At 35.3% G+C, this 19,784-nt stretch overlaps 1 protein-coding gene across 1 annotated transcript; it reads left to right on the top strand.

The window, feature by feature from the left end:
* Positions 1-1,966: 1,966 nt before the first annotated feature.
* LOC104210641 (uncharacterized) lies at positions 1,967-10,072 on the top strand. Its single transcript, XM_009759590.2, has 8 exons — positions 1,967-2,126; positions 2,231-2,317; positions 2,401-2,463; positions 2,547-6,748; positions 6,875-7,069; positions 9,423-9,509; positions 9,637-9,648; positions 9,764-10,072. The coding sequence occupies exons 1-8, from the start codon at positions 1,967-1,969 to the stop codon at positions 10,070-10,072; spliced, it is 5,115 nt and encodes a 1,704-aa protein (XP_009757892.2).
* Positions 10,073-19,784: the final 9,712 nt, after the last annotated feature.

The raw sequence follows: 19,784 nt of genomic DNA on the forward strand, positions 1-19,784 counted from the left end.
TGTTGGGTATGCTTTGTAAGTCTACTCATGCCTGTGCAAATTTCCAAGGCATTGTTGTTGTGTTAGTATAATTAGGCTATAATATATGAAGTGATATGGAAATATGTAACAAGACTTTGTAACTTGCATCTTTCTTTTCATGTTAAATTTACTTGAATAAGTTTTAGAAACGTAGAGATAAGTGGTTGGCATCAAACATGCCATAAAATTTACAGATGGATGCAGATAAATGAGGTGTTAAAATTTTGTAATTTTTCCTTCAGAACATTTGGTGATTGATTTTTGCTTGGGACAATGATTTAATTCAGTTATTTTTCCTTATCAGCAACCAAGGTACAGTACCAAAATCTTGCTGGAAAAATCATATTATTTTACCATGATAATTTTACCTGGGTGTTGTATTATATGATGTGTTAGAAGAAAATGAAAAATAACTTATCTCCAACTGAATGGCTCCAAGATTCCAAGCATGTTCCTGGAGAAAGTCTGATGTCGACCTGTTAAATTTGGATCTACTGAATAAACAACAGAAATTTAGCCTTTGTGATCTACATTACGAGGATACTTGGTGGGAGTATGTAACTACATTTGGTTTTTTGCATCATTGTATCTTGGAAGAGTCATACGAAGTACTGATAGCCTTTCTAACGTAGAGCGGGAAAGAATTTAAAGTAAATTAGTGCATCATGAGTTCTCCAAGTGTAAGAAGAAAGCACTGTATTTAAGAGAATGAATATAACATCAACTGAGATAATGAAATTAGGAAAAATTGTTTATTTTGTCAGACAAGTCAGCCTATTTTATGTGTCCGTTAATGTGCCAGAATGATATTTTCAGTGATTATTATCTATTAGAACACAAACAAATAAGGGAGAGAAAGGGGAAACAATTTGCTTCCACCTACGTAGATGAATTGAACCAACATTATCTTTTAATGTTTGCTTCGATAATACACTGTTGCCAAAGTCTGTAAGAAATTCTCTTTTTTAAAATCTTGAAAGGTTCTTCGATGAAAATTGGTGAATTACATGTTACTTTGATCGGTCAATCAGTCCACATCATAAACTAATGGAATAACCCAGTAGCACACACCAACAACCTTTTTTCTTCGTTGTACCATTACATTTGAGACAGTGACGTTACAATTTCCGTACAGAATTATTTCTAAGAGTATCTTCGATGCCCAACATGTTCTGTATGTTGACCATGACTGAAATTGTTTTTTATTTTTGTAGAATTGTTGACGTTTCTCTTACGTTCAGTACAACCAACACACTTGCAGAAGAAGTTCAACACTGTAAGGTAACCAAGTATCTTCTTTTAGTAGTTGTTGTTGTCCACCATTTTCTTTTGTACAATTATTTTGTTTATTTTTTGTTTGTTAACTGATTTATGTGCGTAACAAAAAGTTTGGCTTGACATATTCGCTTTTTCATTTATGGTGTGGTCTCATGGTGTCCATTTTCTTTTATTTCACTTCGGGTCATGTTTTGATTAGATTTTCCCGCTTAGTTAGCGAAGCTTTACCTTTGGAAAAGTACCTTTGAGCGGATGTTATAATACGAAGAAAAAAAACCTAAAAAATTATCGTAATTGTTCTCCCTATAGGTACAAAAATTGATCAGAAAGCTCAGAGGTATTCAGCTGACTCTAATGTCACTTATGCAAAAACTAATAGTCAAAGCGTACCTTTTTTTTAAAACATACAATGACATTATGAATCGCCTCCCATATTTTATTCCTTGGGGTAACTATATCTGCTCAAAGATAGCCTCAATTTTGTCACTTCTTGCCGTGTGATATGCATGTCAGTGATAAAAATTAATACAATGTTAAAAGGCTATGATAGTTTGCGCAGTATCATTTAAGAGTAGGTACTACGGTTCTGATGGATCATACACAAAAAAACAAACGCCCCCTATCAGAAACGGATAGGAATGTCAACCGACATGAAAAATATAAAGCCATGTCAGCAGAGAAAAAACAGAAGTTGCTGCTACAGCGCCGACTTAAATACCAAGAGTCAAAGACACGCACACCTCCTGAGAAAATAACTGTGGATCGCTTGACTGGAATAATGGATCCACCTGAATGCTCTACGAACACTTCTTACATTCTGTATCCAGGTTAGAACATACGATTCTCCGTACAAAATCGCTTTGACCTTGTCTCGCAGCGTTATCTCTCATTTTAAATAGTTAACTTCCTCTATGCTTTCTCTTCGATGTAGCTTTTAATACGTGTAAGAATCATCCTCTGCCTTCTGCTATGGGTAACGAAATAGATGTATTGCGTCCACTTTCTACCTATGAAAAAGGTGAGTATGCCGCCTTCTACACTTACTTTTACACTACTTGCCATCATTTTGTGCCATCTAATGACCACCCAACTTGGTCTTAGGTTCAACGTCAGCAGTATCCGGGGAACTACGTAACAAAAACTCCGAAGTAGTTACGCCTAGAGGTTTGTTTGGTTTTCTGTCTGCTGAAACACTAATTATTTCCTCTGGTTCACCTTAATTTTAACGGTCTATTTCCAATATATAGGTCGTACACCCACTACAAAGTCTTGTCCAATTATCGGTCAGCTGCGTTCAAACTATGTTCCACTGAAGAAAGTTCCAATCTGCAAATTTTGCTCAGCAAAGAGATTTCAGTATGAACCGCCTACATTTTGCTGTGGCAGTGGGACAATAAAGTTAACTTCTCATCAAATGCCTACCAAACTGCGTAATTTATTTCTTGGAAACAGTATGGAGTCCAAACACTTCCGAACGTACATTAGAACGTATAATAATCTTTTTGCGTTCACATCACTTGGTGTAAAGTATGAAAAAGATTTAGCAAAAAGAAATTCTGGTATCTACACCTTCAGAGTTCAAGGGAAGATGTACCATTGGATAAATAATTTGCACCCTACAGATGACAAACCAAGAAATATACAGTTGTACTTTTACGATAACTGCAATGAGCTGGCACACAGGATGGCATGTTCCGCCAGAATCCACGAATCAGTAGTGAAAGAATTGATGGATATATTATCAATAAATCCATACTCTGTGTTTTTGCGGTCCTTGGTACATATACCGAACTTTCAAGATTTCCACATAGCCCTCAAATGCGACTTAAATTTGGACCAGAGAGTATATAATTTGCCGACTTCATATGAAATTGCAGCAATATGGACCGAGGAAAATGATAGCGCAGCCTTTAACGCACCACATATTCAAATTTACCCTCGCACTGATCGAACACAAATAGTGAATTACTATTATGGATGTTATGATGCATTGCAATATCTGCTATTATTTCCGCTAGGGCAAAGTGGATGGTATTGTGGTATTAAGAAGCTCCCAGCAAATTGTCATGCGTTCTTACGAATTGTGCATCACGAAGAGGTACCAAGTATAAGAAATGTTACGTCACTTGACGAATATCTTGAAATGGAAGCTGAACTTCTTAAAAAAGGGCAGCGACGAAGAGATACAGTTTCTGTTCGTGAGTATTATTGTTACAAATTACAAATGAGAAATGCCGATGAAGATGAAATATTGCATACCCGAAGAATATTTCAGCAGTATTCAGTTGATGAATACATTAAACTCGAAACACAAAGGTTGGATTTCGCAGCGTTCAATCAAGATTTATTCAGGATGGCTATGCTGCAAGGACTTCTTGACATCTTGCGATTAGGTGAACGCGGTGCTTCTAATATCAGGAAACAAAATTTACTTCCAAGCTCTTTTATAGGAGGGCCGCGGGATATGCGACAATGGTACATGGATGCTATTGCGCTCGTGCAGCATTTCGGTAAACCTAATTTATTTATAACTATGACATATAATCCCTCTTGGATGGAAATAAAGGAACATTTAATCTCAACTGATGAGGCACATAATAGGCCTGATTTGATCAGCCGTGTATTTAGAGCGAAAATAGAAGAATTCAAAAATGATATACTAAAGCGAAATATCTTTGGAAAGGTAGCAGCTTTTATGTATACTGTAGAGTTCCAAAAGCGAGGTTTACCACACGCTCATTTTCTTATAATATTAACTAATGAATACAAGTTACTTACCCCAGAGGCTTACGATAATATTATTCATGCTGAAATACCTGATGAAAATGCAGAACCAGATTTATATTCGCTTGTTCTTAAACACATGATGCATGGTCCATGCGGCAATCTAAACCTAACAAACTCTTGTATGAAGAAAAAAGGCTACTGTAAATTCAAATATCCAAAAAGCTTTGCGGACCAGACATCAAAAGGAGTAGAATCTTACCCAATTTATAGAAGACGCAATACAGGACTAGTGGTAAAAATAAGAGAACAATACTTGGATAACTCATGGGTTGTTCCATATAATCCTTTTTTGCTGGGAAAATTTGACTGCCATGTGAATGTCGAGATATGCTCTGATATTAAGATCGTTAAGTATCTCTATAAGTATATATGTAAAGGTCATGATAAGATTGCGTTTTTAATACATAATAATGATACCAACACAGAAGTAGATGAAATAAAGGAATACAAGTCTGCTAGATGGGTGTCGCCTCCCGAAGCTATGTGGCGCTTGTACGGTTTCTCCATTAGTGAAATGTCACCGACTGTATGCTCTCTTCAACTTCATCTTAAAGGACAACAATTTGTTTCATTCAGAAGTAGCGCAAATGTAGATACACTTGTAAATAATCCGTTGATTAACCAGACGATGTTAACACAATTTTTCGAAATGAATAGAACAAATGCAGAGGCTATGAAGCTCAATCTATTATACCAGGAATTCCCTCAACATTTTGTTTGGTCTGCAACAGAGAGGATGTGGACACCTCGGAAACAACGATATGCTATTGGTCGTGTTGTAACATGTCATCCAATAGAAGGTGAACAATATTATCTTAGAATGCTATTAATGACTATTAGAGGACCAAAATCATATAATGATTTGCTAACTGTTAATGGAGAACCTTGTAGCACCTTTAGAGAATCAGTGGAAAAACGAGGATTGCTACAAAGCGACAATAGTTTGCTTGAATGCATGTCAGAAGCAGCAAGTTACCAGATGCCATACAGTTTGCGACATTTATTTGCTACATTACTGATTTATTGTAATCCTACTAATCCAAGACAACTCTGGGAACAATTTGAAGAGCACATGTCCGAGGATTATACGTTGGTACCCAATATTCAGAAAAACGATATTCGATACCGAGTTTTAAACCATATTAACGACATATTACACTCTATGGGTGGTGACATAAATAAATATCAACTCATTCCTAAAACAATAAGGCCTTCTGTAGCGGCAAAAGAGGCAAAGAAGGTACACTTCGAAAGGACTATCGCGGTTACTAATGAGGATATACTATTACACAAAAAGTTGAATAAAGATCAGCTTAAAGCTTACAATATAATTATAGAGAGAATTTTTTCAAACAAAGCTGGGGCATTCTTCATAGACGGACCTGGAGGAACAGGGAAAACCTTTTTATATCGTGCATTGTTGGTAATTGTACGATCTAAAAGGTATATAGCATTGGCAACTGCCACTTCCGGCGTAGCTGCATCTATACTTCCTGGTGGACGAACTGCACATTCACGTTTTAAAATTCCTATAAATACTGATGAAAATGTGACCTGCAACATCAGCAAACAAAGCTCACTTGCCTGTTTGATTCAGGATGCAAAATTAATTATATGGGATGAAGTGTCTATGGTGAAAAAGAGAACGATCGAACTGCTTGATTTACTTTTAAAAGACTTAATGGATTCAACGATACTATTCGGTGGAAAAGTTGTAGTTTTCGGAGGTGACTTCAGGCAGACATTGCCAGTAGTTCGGAACGGAAAAAAGGAAGATTTCATTAACGAAAGTTTACTATATTCTCATATTTGGGAAGAACTTGAAAGGCTGCGATTATTCGAAAATATGAGAGCGAAAGATGACCCTTCATTTTGTAATTATTTGTTGCGAATAGGAAACGGAGAAGAAAAAATAAACTCAACAAACAAGATTGAAATTCCAACTTCTTTGATCATTCCTTATACAACCGAAAAGGAATCTTTGGATAAATTATTCGCGATAACTTATCCAGACGTGCATACAATTTTTTCCTCCTCATCCTATACAAGTTCCCGTGTTATCTTAACAACTAAGAATGATTTCGTCGACGATATCAATGACATGCTTGTTGCTCGCTTCCCAGAAGAATCAAAAACTTTTATTGGTATTGATGAAACTATTGAACCTCATGATCAATCACAATTTGAGGATCTGTTGCACAGTTTAAATCCACCTGGTCTGCCTCCTTACAAATTGACATTGAAACAAAACTGCCCAATTATATTATTACGAAATTTAAATCCGTGTGATGATTTATGTAATGGAACACGTTTGACTTGCTATGATTTTAAATCGCATGTCATTAGCGCCAATATTTTAGTTGGTCACTTGAAAAATACACATGTGTTTGTCCCTAGGATACCATTATTAGCATCCCAAGATGAAAAAATGCCTATTCCGTTTAAAATGACACAATTTCCTATAAGACTGTGCTTTGCAATGACTATAAATAAAGCGCAAGGTCAGACATTAGATTTTGTTGGAGTTTATTTGCTAGAACCTGTGTTTTCGCACGGTCAACTTTATGTGGCTTTGTCTAGATCAAAGAGTTCGAACTGTGTGAAAGTGCTAATCCGACCCACTATACCAGGTAGGGAGGACGATCACTACACGGATAACATTGTCTACAAAGAAATCATCGAAAAAGCTACTTTATGAGGATATTGCGACAAGAACAGATAGTATCCTAGCAAAAAAAAAAGGAAACAACTCACGAAGAATACTGATCATGTGCAATCTGGTCGATAGCAATCAGCTTGTATTCGCTCAAGCGATGAAACGATAGCTGATGCTCTTTTCGCACATGACTGCTCCAACAAAGATGAATCTATACGAGGATGTGGCATTGGCTATGATGGTCGTGCAGAGGCATTTTCGCATGAAAATTTGGTACATACTGCTGGAGCTAAAGGGCAATACTTGGACAGTCGACTTAATACACTGGTGGAGAACTGTTCCTATATGTAATTATTTCACAATCTAAAAGATGATAGAAATATTTTTAAACAGATGTACCTCTATATTTTATAAAATATAAATGTTTGCAAAACTTGAGAGTTTACTGCAACTGAACTTTACATGAGAAAAAACAATTTGTTAGGTTCTACAGAGTCATTAGGTATACAGGGACAAGCCAATTAGCCATGAATAAGCTTTTTAACTAACAATGCCAACTTCTTGTGCTAATTATCATTGCATATAATTATTAAATATAAAATTTCATCCATTTTATTATTTGTGCGTACCTATTTTTTATCTTTTGATATATACTGATGATGTCTTCTTTTTGTCCCTAATGTAGAGTCTGCATAATACATGGAGCATAGATTAACCATTGATAGGATCACTCCACAAACAAAAGAGTGGACGTCAAAGGTACAACTCATTGAGAAGCCTCGACCAAGGCAAAGTAAAGATGGAAAGACGCGATTCCAGATTGTTGTTGTCCGAGACGAAAGAGTAATCTTCTAACTACCTTGTTATTTCTTATTCTACTGGTTCAAATATAATTGCAATAGCTACTATTGTTTAATTGAAAGAAAAGAAAGAGATCCATCAACTTAGGTAATCACAAGTGTCATCGTTTCTCTCACACTGGCTATGTGAGGAACTAAATGTTTGAGATAATCTATGAAAGTAGATATTCCATTTACCATTCATGTCTGTCTGATATGTGGTTCTTCAGACAAAAATTGTGGTACCAAACTTTGGAATTTCTTCTTTGGATTATTTACTTCTTCATGTATAGTCCTTTATTTGTCCAGAAGGATATATTTGCAGTGCACTTTGCATTCGTCGTGTTAGGAATTTGCTTAAACTTCTTACATCTTAAGAAATTAAAGAATAAGAATTCGGAAGGCATGACCAATTTGATGGTAGTTATTTCATTCATTCAATGTTCATTCTCCAAGGCCGCACTCTAATAAAATAGATATTTGTAGTGGTCAGATATGATGATAAGTGTGTCATTAAGTACCTCTAATTACTTCTAGCTTAAAATTTATCTTCCGAGATATGATATATGAGATCTATCACGTTCTAAGAAGTTACTATTTGTATCTTAGGAAGCCTTTTTAAAATCCAAATTATGCATTACAATAAACAACATAAAATCACATTAAAATCAGATTACATATACTATTTCAAACAAAAGAGTAAATGGAAGCATTCTTAATTGCGAGACATATGATAGATTGTCTATTTGTTGAATACACCCCCACAATGCTAATAATACCAGAAACAGTTCATTAAAATACTTCAGCTCACAAATTACTTACATAATACAAATTAAATATTAGGTACTATTATCTCAAGAATATGACTTTATTTTGTTGCAAATACCTAGGCATAGGAGTGTCATTTCATAGTTATCCATCCACAACTTACAGATTGTTGAAACCATATTGTTTTCCTTATGTTAACTGATCAGGTATACCTTTATTTAGTAAGCTGAAGGATTAAATGTAGACGTTTCCTCTAAGATAATAAACTTACACTTTCATAATTGACAGATTATTGAAATCATATTGGTGTCCTTGAAACATTTTAAGTAGTTGGCTGATAATAATACGAGTAGCTAATACGCTAATGTTCTTTCGCAGTCATACATTGTATTCAATTTATTATTTATCTTGCTAATTTGTGATCCTTTGAAGTTAATTTTATTTACTACCTTGCTGTAAACCTTTTGACTGCTACACTATGCATTTCTCATGTAATACCAATTGTCAATTAACTAATGTATACATGATTTTAATTTTTCTTTTTACCAAAAGAATTTTTTACTTTGTAGCCGCTGGAATACAAACCACACTTGGTAATAGGTCTATTTGGTTTCATCCATACGGAATTGTTAACTTACTTTCTGTACCATTATTACTGGACTATTGGTGACACTAACAATGAAATTTCGTTAATCTTATCCAAAGTTGCCTCGAGCAGTAACAAGGTTTTACAATAACAACTTTGTTTATGCTATTATTCTTCCACAATGTTGTCCACATTTTCATGTTGTCAACATCCTTTGCATTTAGTTTTCCCCTGGCCCCTAAATTCCAATTGAGAAGTAGAAAAGAAAAAACAGTTGGTAGAATCTTGAGATGGTAGCCTCATAAGAAAAGTAGCTAAAAGTGGTGGAAGCTTCAGATTGGCCTCATAACAGAAGTGGCTAAAACATATAGATTTCTTGGGGTTGTCAAAAAAACTTCCCGAGTTAATTTTTTTCCTCATTTAAACGTTTTAGACATATATAATTAATTTCCAGATTTTGTGATGCAGTACTGTGGATTCTCTTTAGTTTTGGTGGATGAGATCTACATTTGAGAATGGGGAGTTCAACTACACATTCTTTACTTCAAAGAGCCATGCTGACTTTACGTCAATGGTATGAAATAATTTCAGCTATCGTTTATGACTGAGTAATATTCTTCCTCGGGCTCCTTTTTTAGTAACGCTCTACAAATTGCAAATCTTGTATAGATTAGTTATCAATTGTCTTTCATGAGTTTCAGGCTGCTCATACTGTACTTTTTTACTATGTTAATATTTCAATATGTTGCATTTGTATGTATCCATATGTTTATATGGATACACTTCCGCAAGGGTAGTTGAGTAAGTCATTATTCTATTAAAATGCAGGAAGAGCAAGTAGCCGCTGTTCTATACAGGGAAGACATAGAAAAGTATGCAGACAACTTCACCCCGTTTTCCACTTACTTGATATCTACTGCAAAAGTGAGAGTTCCTTTACCCTACGGAGTACCTATCAACCGTTTTGAATGGGTTATTGACAAATTTACTGTCGTCGAAGAGGTGAAAGATGCTAACATACAAGACCCACCGCTCCCACCTCCGACGAGGTTGAATACTGTACCCTTTGCATATTTGCACGAGCAACAGCGAAGTACGGAATTTGATAACCATTATTTTACGCGTAATACCTTCTGACAATTAAATTTATTTGTATCTTTACATTCTGAGACCGTGTACATTGGTCTAAATTATAAGTCGCTTGCAATGTCCACTACACAGACATAATTGCCATTGTGGTGAACTGTGGCTCGATAAAGTATGTTGGCGCTAACAATAGCAAATGTCGTGAAATCACCATAATGGATACCAAGTAAGTCTGATGGCATTCTATTTACTTTATTACTTCCTTCCAAAAAAAAATTGGCTACAAATATATAGCTAGATACTGTATGACGATGTCGTCTTATTTAGTTGATTACTTTTGTCAGATACCTTTAATTAAAAAGTTATAATGTCATGAGATTATAATCTCAGCCATCTCCTATTGCACCTTCAGCTTGATCTATGCCATATGCGTTACTTCTCTGTTCAACAAATTTGATCTTTCTATAAATAGAACAACACATAAGATCTCCAAAAAGAAACTGTATAGAATTTCAGACATAATCCAGCTTTCTCTTTGTCTTGACATTTTGAAGTACAACATTTTAGTGATCACCATGGTTTAGTACAAATTTTTATTCTGTATACTAGCCTAGGTAAAATCCAGTACTGCTCACGAGAAAAGAAATGCAAAGAAGTCTGAAATGTATCTATTACTATTTTTTTTAATTTGTTCGTTATTGCCTTTTTTTAATGTAAACATTAACTACTATCATCTGATATATCGTAGTGAAGAAAACTTCATTACTCAATGGGAGATTAAAACTCCTTATATTCTACTGTCTGCGTCATTTTTGTAGTTAAAACATGATTCATATATAATACGAGTTAAGAAAGTTTGTTACAAATTTTAGAAGATTATCCATTGGAAAATATTTAAATGTGTAGCTAACTCTAATATATTAGATAGACGTGTCTCATTTCTTCAAATGCTCTCCTATTTCCTCTTCTAGGTCAGTTACAACTTTTTGTAGAAATATTTTTGGTTGACAAAAAAACCTTAACAAACAAACATAAAGTGCAATATGTTAACATCTGGAAAAATATTTATATAAGTTCTTAAGTGCCTATATAGGCAGAAAAATTCTCTTCTCAATCTTTATACTCGGCAATCTATCAGGTAATTTATTTGTTCTCTTTTTTGGACCCTATAATATATATTTTGCCGATGTATTTGCTTCGTAGATTTTAGAAAATACAGTGACAACTACATAATCCAGAAGTCATTAACTCCAAACCGATTCTAATTAAGTTGTCTACAACGCCACTCTTCCCTATAACGAGAAGAAATTAAACTGAAGCTAAGTATCAAAACCTTCAATTCGACTAACAGTAAAATCAGAACAAACACAAACTTATCAAAAAAATAAAGCTACAAACAAGAATTTTTTTAGAAAATCTTACATATGCAGCCCAGAAATTCCTTCAATTCCAAAGCAAACATCAAAGAGAGTATACTGATGTGTTATGCTGCATTTGTTTGCTTAGACACGCAAGCTGCATCATTTAAAAAACCTTTTTGCCAACCTTCACTCTCCTGCGCGAACATGTTACTTACTTCTTGTAGCATTGTTTGAATTACGGTCTTACCGAATTGTCTCTGCTATTTTTATATTTAGACCCCATCTTTATTACTCTTGCTAATATTGTTAGACTTGTATTTTTTTTTATTGGATAGTGTCAGTTATTGTCCATTCCTTTTACTGTAGTATGAGGCCTACTATCCTTACGCTGTGAGAAGACTTCGCCGATGCTGATGGAAGCATCCTCGCTGCAGAGGTTGTTGAATATGCAGTAATTGTAGCAAAACGAATTACGCGAACCACCTATGCTGGTATGGAAAACATTACGCTCTTTTTTTTGGATATTCCAAGAGGTTTATTGTGAATTCTTTACTAACATAATGAGTCATATAGGATTATCATTGTCGACAAGGTACAACTCGGTCATACTGATAAATTCACCATATCCTCAAGTTGGAAGATTTCTAAACTGGTATGGAACAAATATTGACATAATCGAATTTTATATTTTGTTAATTAGTTCATGCAAATTAAACATGTGCAGGTAAAACTATATAGTCCAGCATATGCAATTCCCTTCTGTACTACCATGTTTTCCTTCTTCCCCAAAAAATGGGACATACTTAGCGGACTATAAGTTCGAAATTTCTGTTTCAATTAGTTACAAGTTTATACAAACTTGGTATCTATGTATTTTCATTGAAATGGTTTTCAACTACATTGCATCTCATTTTACAATATAACTTTATGAGTTTAAATGTTAGAGCTTATATGCAAATTTTCGCACCGATATAATATCACACACTGATATATGTGTGAGTTTGCCCTTATATTCAGTCAGGGTATGGTATATGTAGTATTGCTAAGAACAACCAGTACTTCTATGAGCTCCCAATATGTAATGTTATCCCTTTTATCATCTATAAAATAGCATTGCAGCATGTTGGTTATTTGGGATAGCTACTTTACAATCTGACAAATAAGGTGATATCGTTGTTCAATGCTGACTAAATTTGTGCAAAATTTGCTTATTCTTTCAACAGGAACTGCTGCAGTCACTGAGGCTAATAACCATAGTTTCTTATATGTATTCGTATAAAGTGTCTACACTATATGTACGCATACCACATATGCACTATATGTTGGAGTTGTAGCCAGCTGAAAAATTATGTTATGTGTATTATAATTGTGGTCAGCTAAAAGAATTATTTTTTTGGTACTTTCTGTTAATTTTTCGTGTTATTGGTGTAATCTGTGCAATAATTTGTCATTGAAACAACCTATTCTTTCTTTTTCCTATGCTTCTAAATTTTGTCACAACCTTTTCGTGTCGTTTTAAATCTACCTGACATTTTGTTGCCATTGAAATGCTGTCATACCTCCTTTTGGCGCGCCCGCCCCGAAGGGTAAATGCGCGAGGGAGTTTTTCCAATTTAAGTGACAATATTCGAAATGGGATTATTTATTTATTTCAGAGTCGCCACTTGGGAAAAGTTTGGCTTTTGGTGTCCCAAGTCACCGGTTTATCTTGAATCCCAAATCGAGGAAAATATTCGACTTTCCAAATGAAGTCTGCGAACCAGAAATTCTAAGTAAGGAATTCTGTTGACCCGAGGGAAGGTGTTAGGCACCCTCGAATCCCGTGGTTCTAGCACGGTCGCTTAAATTGTTATAATGGCTAAATATCTGATTTAAATACATGTTATAACTGGTGTGCTTTTATTAAGTTTTAGCCGCTTTTATTATTTTTTTTTTTTATAGAATTGCAACATCGTGAAAATGCATCTCGAACCACGTCACAATCAATGCACCCGTGGTTGTCAATACATTCCGACTCCGTCGAGATTTGAATTTGGGTCACATAAATGCGCACCCGAATTTAAGAATGTAATTTAGTTAAGTCGCGCCTAAAGAGTCTAACGCGTTATTATCTTTGAGGAAGGCAGTGACATTCACTAAACAGTCCATCCCAAATTCTAAGTATTTATTACAACTAATTATTGAGGGCCCCATAATTTGCATCTATACTTGGCGAGGCTCGTCTCGTTTTTTTTTTGAAAGGATAAACCTAAAGCGACTACATTGTTCTATTATCTTTGTCTCTAAAAATGGAAGAAAGAAAATACATGCTAATTAAATTACATGCTTGGCCAACTCCGGATTCTTATTAATTATCAGATTAATTATTTACGAGGCGGGAATTGTTTCGTGCCTTATTCCATGGGCGAACATGCTTTTAATTTGCTAAAGAAAATTACATACAAGATTAATAAAATGCTAAATTCACGCTAAACATTCTTCAAGTTGAATTCAAACTAGCTCATTTAAGCGAGATCAATGGAATTAATTACTAGAAGATGCTACTAATAGGATTCGAACCTTGTCCTATAAACTGCCTAACAGAGTCTGATAAGGTTAGCACTCAAAAGATTAAAACTGCGTTGCATTTGGCAAAGTTAAAAGCCCCCGCCCTATATGTAAAAAACACAACGGGAAATGAAGTCTAATTATCAATATACTAACTACTTGTGCATTCACGAATTACATAGCTATATCATGTATACTACTAAACAAACTATATATCACAATGTTAAACGAACTAAGTTTCAATTAAGTACAAACTAACTAATGCATTTTCCATTGACTTATAACTTTAAAGAATCGTATAATCTCCCAACACTTTACAAGACTTATAGTTACAGAACCAAATGATTAAAATTCTTTGCTTCTTTCATTTCATATTCATTGTTTCTGCTACATCAGTGTAAAGTTCGAGTGTGTACCTGGATGTTAAAACACAACAAGAAGAAGAAAGTAGGAGAATCAACAGCAGCAACAGCAGAGCAAAATAAACCCCAGTGAACAAACCAGAAATAACCTAATGAAACAGTACCCAACACCCAAACAAACAGACTCAGCAGACTCAGCTGAGACCCGGAAATACCAATGTTAATCAACAGGCAGTGATAGGTGAATTCGAAACAACAATGGAATACAGTTTCTGATTTTTCGGACACTCAAAGGAAAAGACCTAAGTTTTGACAGAAAAAAAAATAGCAGGTTAATGCTGATTTCAAAACAAAAGCAAGAGAAGAAGAGTTTTCAGCTTCCTCTCTTGGTTCTCAAATCTCTCTTTAGATCTAAACGTGTTCTCCCTTTCCCTTCTGCCCTTTCTGGTTTTTTTTTTAAACCCTTCCCTCTGATCCCAAAAATTATTTCAAAGCTCTCTCTTCTTGTTCCTCTTTCTTCTGATCCTATCTCCCTTTATACAAGTCTTCCCTTTTTTCAAACTTAGTGCTGCCCGACCCCTCTCTTTTGAAAAATCAGAAATGTCCACTAAATTTGCCACTAAGATTGCTTTTTCCAATTAATCAGCCCCCATTTCCTTTTGTTCCCCATTAATGTATTAATTAACACCCCCATTAACAAAGCACTAACACTAAAATACTATCCTAACTGTTTCATTCCCAAATTGCCCCTGAAAAACCCTTAATATTACTGCCTTAACCCAAACCCCTTAAGTGCTGGATACAGACTTTGATCAACGACCTACTCAAACCTACTCATTCACTAAACTGAACCCAACTAGTTACAACAACTACAATCAATTCAAATCAGCTAGTAATTCAAAAATACTAAATCAGATGGCATTTAGAATGAAACCTAAGAGTTCAGGGCAACATATATTGAACTAACTATAAATGGGGAAACAAACATATTTAAACTCATCAAGACAAGATAGACTGAGAGCAACTTGACCAGCACATGCCCTAAACAGATTTGGAGTACAAAAGTAGGGAACAACCAGCAGAGTTTCAAAGGGGGGGGGGGTTCACTAAATCAGGCTGAACAAACGAACCATAAGTTAGGCTCAATGAACTGAAAATGACCACAGGCTCAAATCTGAACTCAAATATTACCCAGGAAAACATGTTAACACATCATTCAGAACACAAACGAAGCATGAGGGGTCACAACCAAGAATGAACTAAACATCAGACTAATTCTTATGCTACTCTATCATTCAAACATATCAGACTAATCGATAACACGTTACAGCGTACAACAAATGACAATAAACAGAAAAATGATAATAAAATTGGATCCAATAAAAAGGTCTAACGGGGCACAATGGGATCAATCAAACGAGGCTAAATTATAACCATCTAAACAACAATTAGACGTAACACCAAGAACAAGGGAGGAGGAAAGGAGTACCTTAAACAAATACAAGACTAGACGAAACCAGGTTGAACACTTGACTCGACTCTTTTGAGGTCGAAGGGACCTTAATCGAGTGTTCTCGACTGAGAACACATCGACTAAGGTCCATTAGACACCCAAATTTCTCCCCTTTGGACTAGTTCCAGCTTTGGTTTTCCAGGGTTCTTGGTTTGATTTTAGGGTTCGAATGGTTCCAACCAGGTTCGAAAGGAAACCAGTGTGTCTTAGGTATAAGAGAGGTCAGAGGATGCCAGGGTGTGAGTTTAGGGTGGATTGGGGTATGTCCGGGATTTGCTCGAACCTTCAAACGAAGATTCGAGAAGCTCGAAGATGATTCGATGCAAACGGGTACTGGTGTTGGATTGGGGGTGGTTAGATGATCTAAGGGTGTTAATTTAGGGGTCGTCGGGTGAACTAAGGTCTTTGACTGGTTTTCGATCTGATATTCGAGACATACTATTGGGATTCGAGGACAATAAAAGGTAGATTCAGAAAGAGGAGGGTGATGGGGTTCTATGGTGTGAAGATGGGGTTGTTTGGACCACCGGAACCGCCGTGAGGCGATTTCCGGTGGGCGGTGCATGGTGGTTGAAGGCGGAGGGTTTGTTTGGTCTCCGAGGTTTGGAGACGAAGGTAAAAAAGGGGGTTCGGTTTAGGGGGGCGTGGGGGTAAGGTGTTAAGGTTATATACGGAAGGGTGTCTTAATCCTGGCCATTGGATCAAATCCGTCCAACGGCCTGGATCAGGTCATTTAAGTCACGACGTCGTTTGGTTTAAGCGTTGGGAATGGGTCAATCCGGGTACCAGTGGGTCGGGTATCTGGGGAAAGCCTGGAGCCGTTAGATGAAGTGAGATGAATGGCTCAGATCAAATACATCTAAACGACGTTGCTTGGAAAACCCAGGTCGTGGACTGGGTCAGTGTAACGAATTGGGCCTGATTTTCAAACCAATTTTTGGCCCAAATTCGGTATTTTCCTCCCCTTTCATTCTTTTAATTTAAACAAAAATCCTAATTAAATTAAAACCAAAATTAAACTACCCAAATATTAATTAACATTCAACAATAATTAACACACAAATTAGAACGTAAAAATAAAAATCACAGGATGACGACAATTAGAATAAAAATGCATATTTTGTGATTTCCCCCTTAAAAACCAAAATTATGGTTTAATTGATTCCTACATGCACAATTAAATTCTAAGTATGCATGCGACCTATATTTTTGTACTTTTTTAAATAACTAAAAACAAGGTAAACATTTACGGAAAAAGATAATTACTCAAAATGTCACGCAAATTCTCAAAATTGTACACAGATGACATTTTGTTTTATTTTGATTTTCTTTTGGAGTAATTTTCGCGAAACAAAAATCACGTGCTCACAAATGCCTCTATACATGCAAAGGGTCAGAGACAACCGACCAAGACTTATGAGATACAGTCAGCAGGCAGTAGATTCGTCTCTTATGCTTGCGGCAGAATACAATGATACTGTCCCAATTGCTGATATCCAGTCACAACCTCATGTAGGTATATTTCATCCCTGCTAATAGGTGTACATATACAGTACTTTAGTATTTTTATCCGAACTCAATAAATCTACTTCAATCCCTCTCTTTTACAGATACAACTCTTTTACGTGGAAGGTAAATTATCATTGTCGGCTGATGACCAAGATTTTTATGAATTACTGTGTTCCCACTGCGGGCAGCAGTACAGAACTCATTCGCCGAAAATTATTCATTGTGCGAGCTGCAAACAACATGCGATGTTAACACCCCAGGTATTGTGTCTTTGAATTCAAGCCTAATAAAATATGTCTGTTCTACATCTTCAAACAAAAAAGGTTTCTTCAGTCATTGGCTTTATGAAAATCAAATAACGCAAATTAATTGCTAACGTAAATCAAAGCGACGAATTAATTTACTTGATGCTTAAATCGTGTTCTCTTATTATTCTAGCTTTAGTAGTACATCATGAAACATTTAGTTTATGAATGTTTCTGCCTGTAAAACTCAATATGGTTGATTTACTCTTTCATGTTAAAGAAACTTTATTCCCTTGAAGATTTGTTACTCTCCAGAATAGAAAAAGGGAGAATTGAATAGTTTCATGTTTCTAAAACTTCATTCTTTTGGGTTTATGGTGAGCATTTTCATTCTTTTCTAAGAAACCAGGCAAGTCAATTGTTACTAACAATTATTTTTCTTGTGGGGTTCTTAGTGTTAATTGCGCTTCTTCTTTTTTGTTGATATTAGAGCACGCTTTGAGGTTGTAATGACAGATGGCAATGGATCAGCTGTTGCAACATTAATAGGCAAAGTAGGAGAGAAATTTCTTGATATGACCGCCGCAGATATCTGTGAAATCTCAGTTAAGGTACGTTGTTGATGGTAGCAGGAGAAACTTTTTTAAAACTATGATATCATGAAAACAAGTTTGCTCTTAATTTTTTCAATTATGTTTTTAATTGAACATAAATATAATTCAAATAGAACGTAACATAATTTTTCTTGTCACCACTAAACATAAGTTGGTGGAGTGAAATTTTCTTTTCCTCGCATCAATCAAAAAAGTTCATTGTAGGAATCATATATTGTATTATCTCCCAGGAATTTTTGTCATCACTAAACATAAGTTGGTGGAGTGAAATTTTCTTTTCCTCGCATCAATCAAAAAAGTTCACCGTAGGAATCATATATTGTATTATCTCCTAAGAATTTTTGTCATTTTGTAACATCTAAAAGTTTTATCCTTCCTTTTTTTCTACCTACTAATTAAAATATAACCACTAATTAAATAAGTTGGGAATTTTTTTTAAAGAAAGTTATTTGATATTTTGTTTGTATTTCAATTTAAGAATTACAACTAAAGAAGTTTCACCTCCACCTTAAATGGTCTAGCGGATAAGCTTTTCCAGATAGACAAAACCATACTTAGAGGTAAAAAGAACATCAAAAAGTCAAAGCTCAACAGAAATAATAAAGTGAAATGTTAGTTAACCCTAAGTTATTACTTGACTATTCAATGTTGCTCTGTTAGTTCATCATCTGGCTTGTACTGCTTAGCAATGTTAGGTACTGCCAGTCACAGAGGTTGTCAACAATTTTCTTACTAAAGTACTGATTATGTCTGCTTATACCTCCATTTTCACATGCCTGCCGAAAACTAAAACATCTCCTTTAGGCTGCTTAAATATTACAATTAGCTTCTTAAATTCATCATTAATGAAAAGATAATTAAAGGCTATAAAAGCTTCTAGCCTCTGCATCCCAAGTACTTTACAGGCTTAAAACATCCAATTAATTCAGAGTATATTACTTTTGACCACTATCTTCATGTGTTAATTCATCTTTTTCTCTCCCGCAGGACCAACCATTACCTCTTGAACACGTTCGATAGCGTCTTCCTTATAAACTCTTCAAGATACAACTGAGAAAAACATTTTCTAGAACTTCTAATCCGCGGTTGTTCATTGTGTCCTACTATGTGAAGGAAGATTTGTTTCAATTGCCCGCACCAGTAGCTTTTGAAGAAATTGGAGAGAGCAGTAATACTAAATTGGAAAATGTTGACCTGAAGAAAGAGATAGAAAATGAAGGCAGCAGTCAGTTGAATGTGGAACAAGTTACACTCATAGAAGAGCTGAAGACCACGTTAACTACAGAAGGTGGCTCTTCTACCAAGAGGCAACAAACTGAACTGGAGAACCCCCCCCCCCCCCCGAAGAAAAAATGAAGGTTAATAAACTTTATCTCTACTTTTTCATTACTTTTTCCCATACTTACAGATGATAAACTTTTAGGAACTTGTTATTCATGTTCAAGAATAAATTCTTTGATTTCTAATGTAGGAGTAGCAGATTATAGTTGAATCACAAACAACTCAAAGAAAACTTTAAATTAAAAAAAACTACTGCATATTTCATTCCATTCTATATTCATTCATAAGCTCTAATTCACTCACATTCATCATCTTCAAAGAATGCCTTCCC

Source organism: Nicotiana sylvestris, chromosome 5, assembly GCF_000393655.2.
Source record: "Nicotiana sylvestris chromosome 5, ASM39365v2, whole genome shotgun sequence".
Lineage (NCBI taxonomy): Eukaryota > Viridiplantae > Streptophyta > Magnoliopsida > Solanales > Solanaceae > Nicotiana > Nicotiana sylvestris.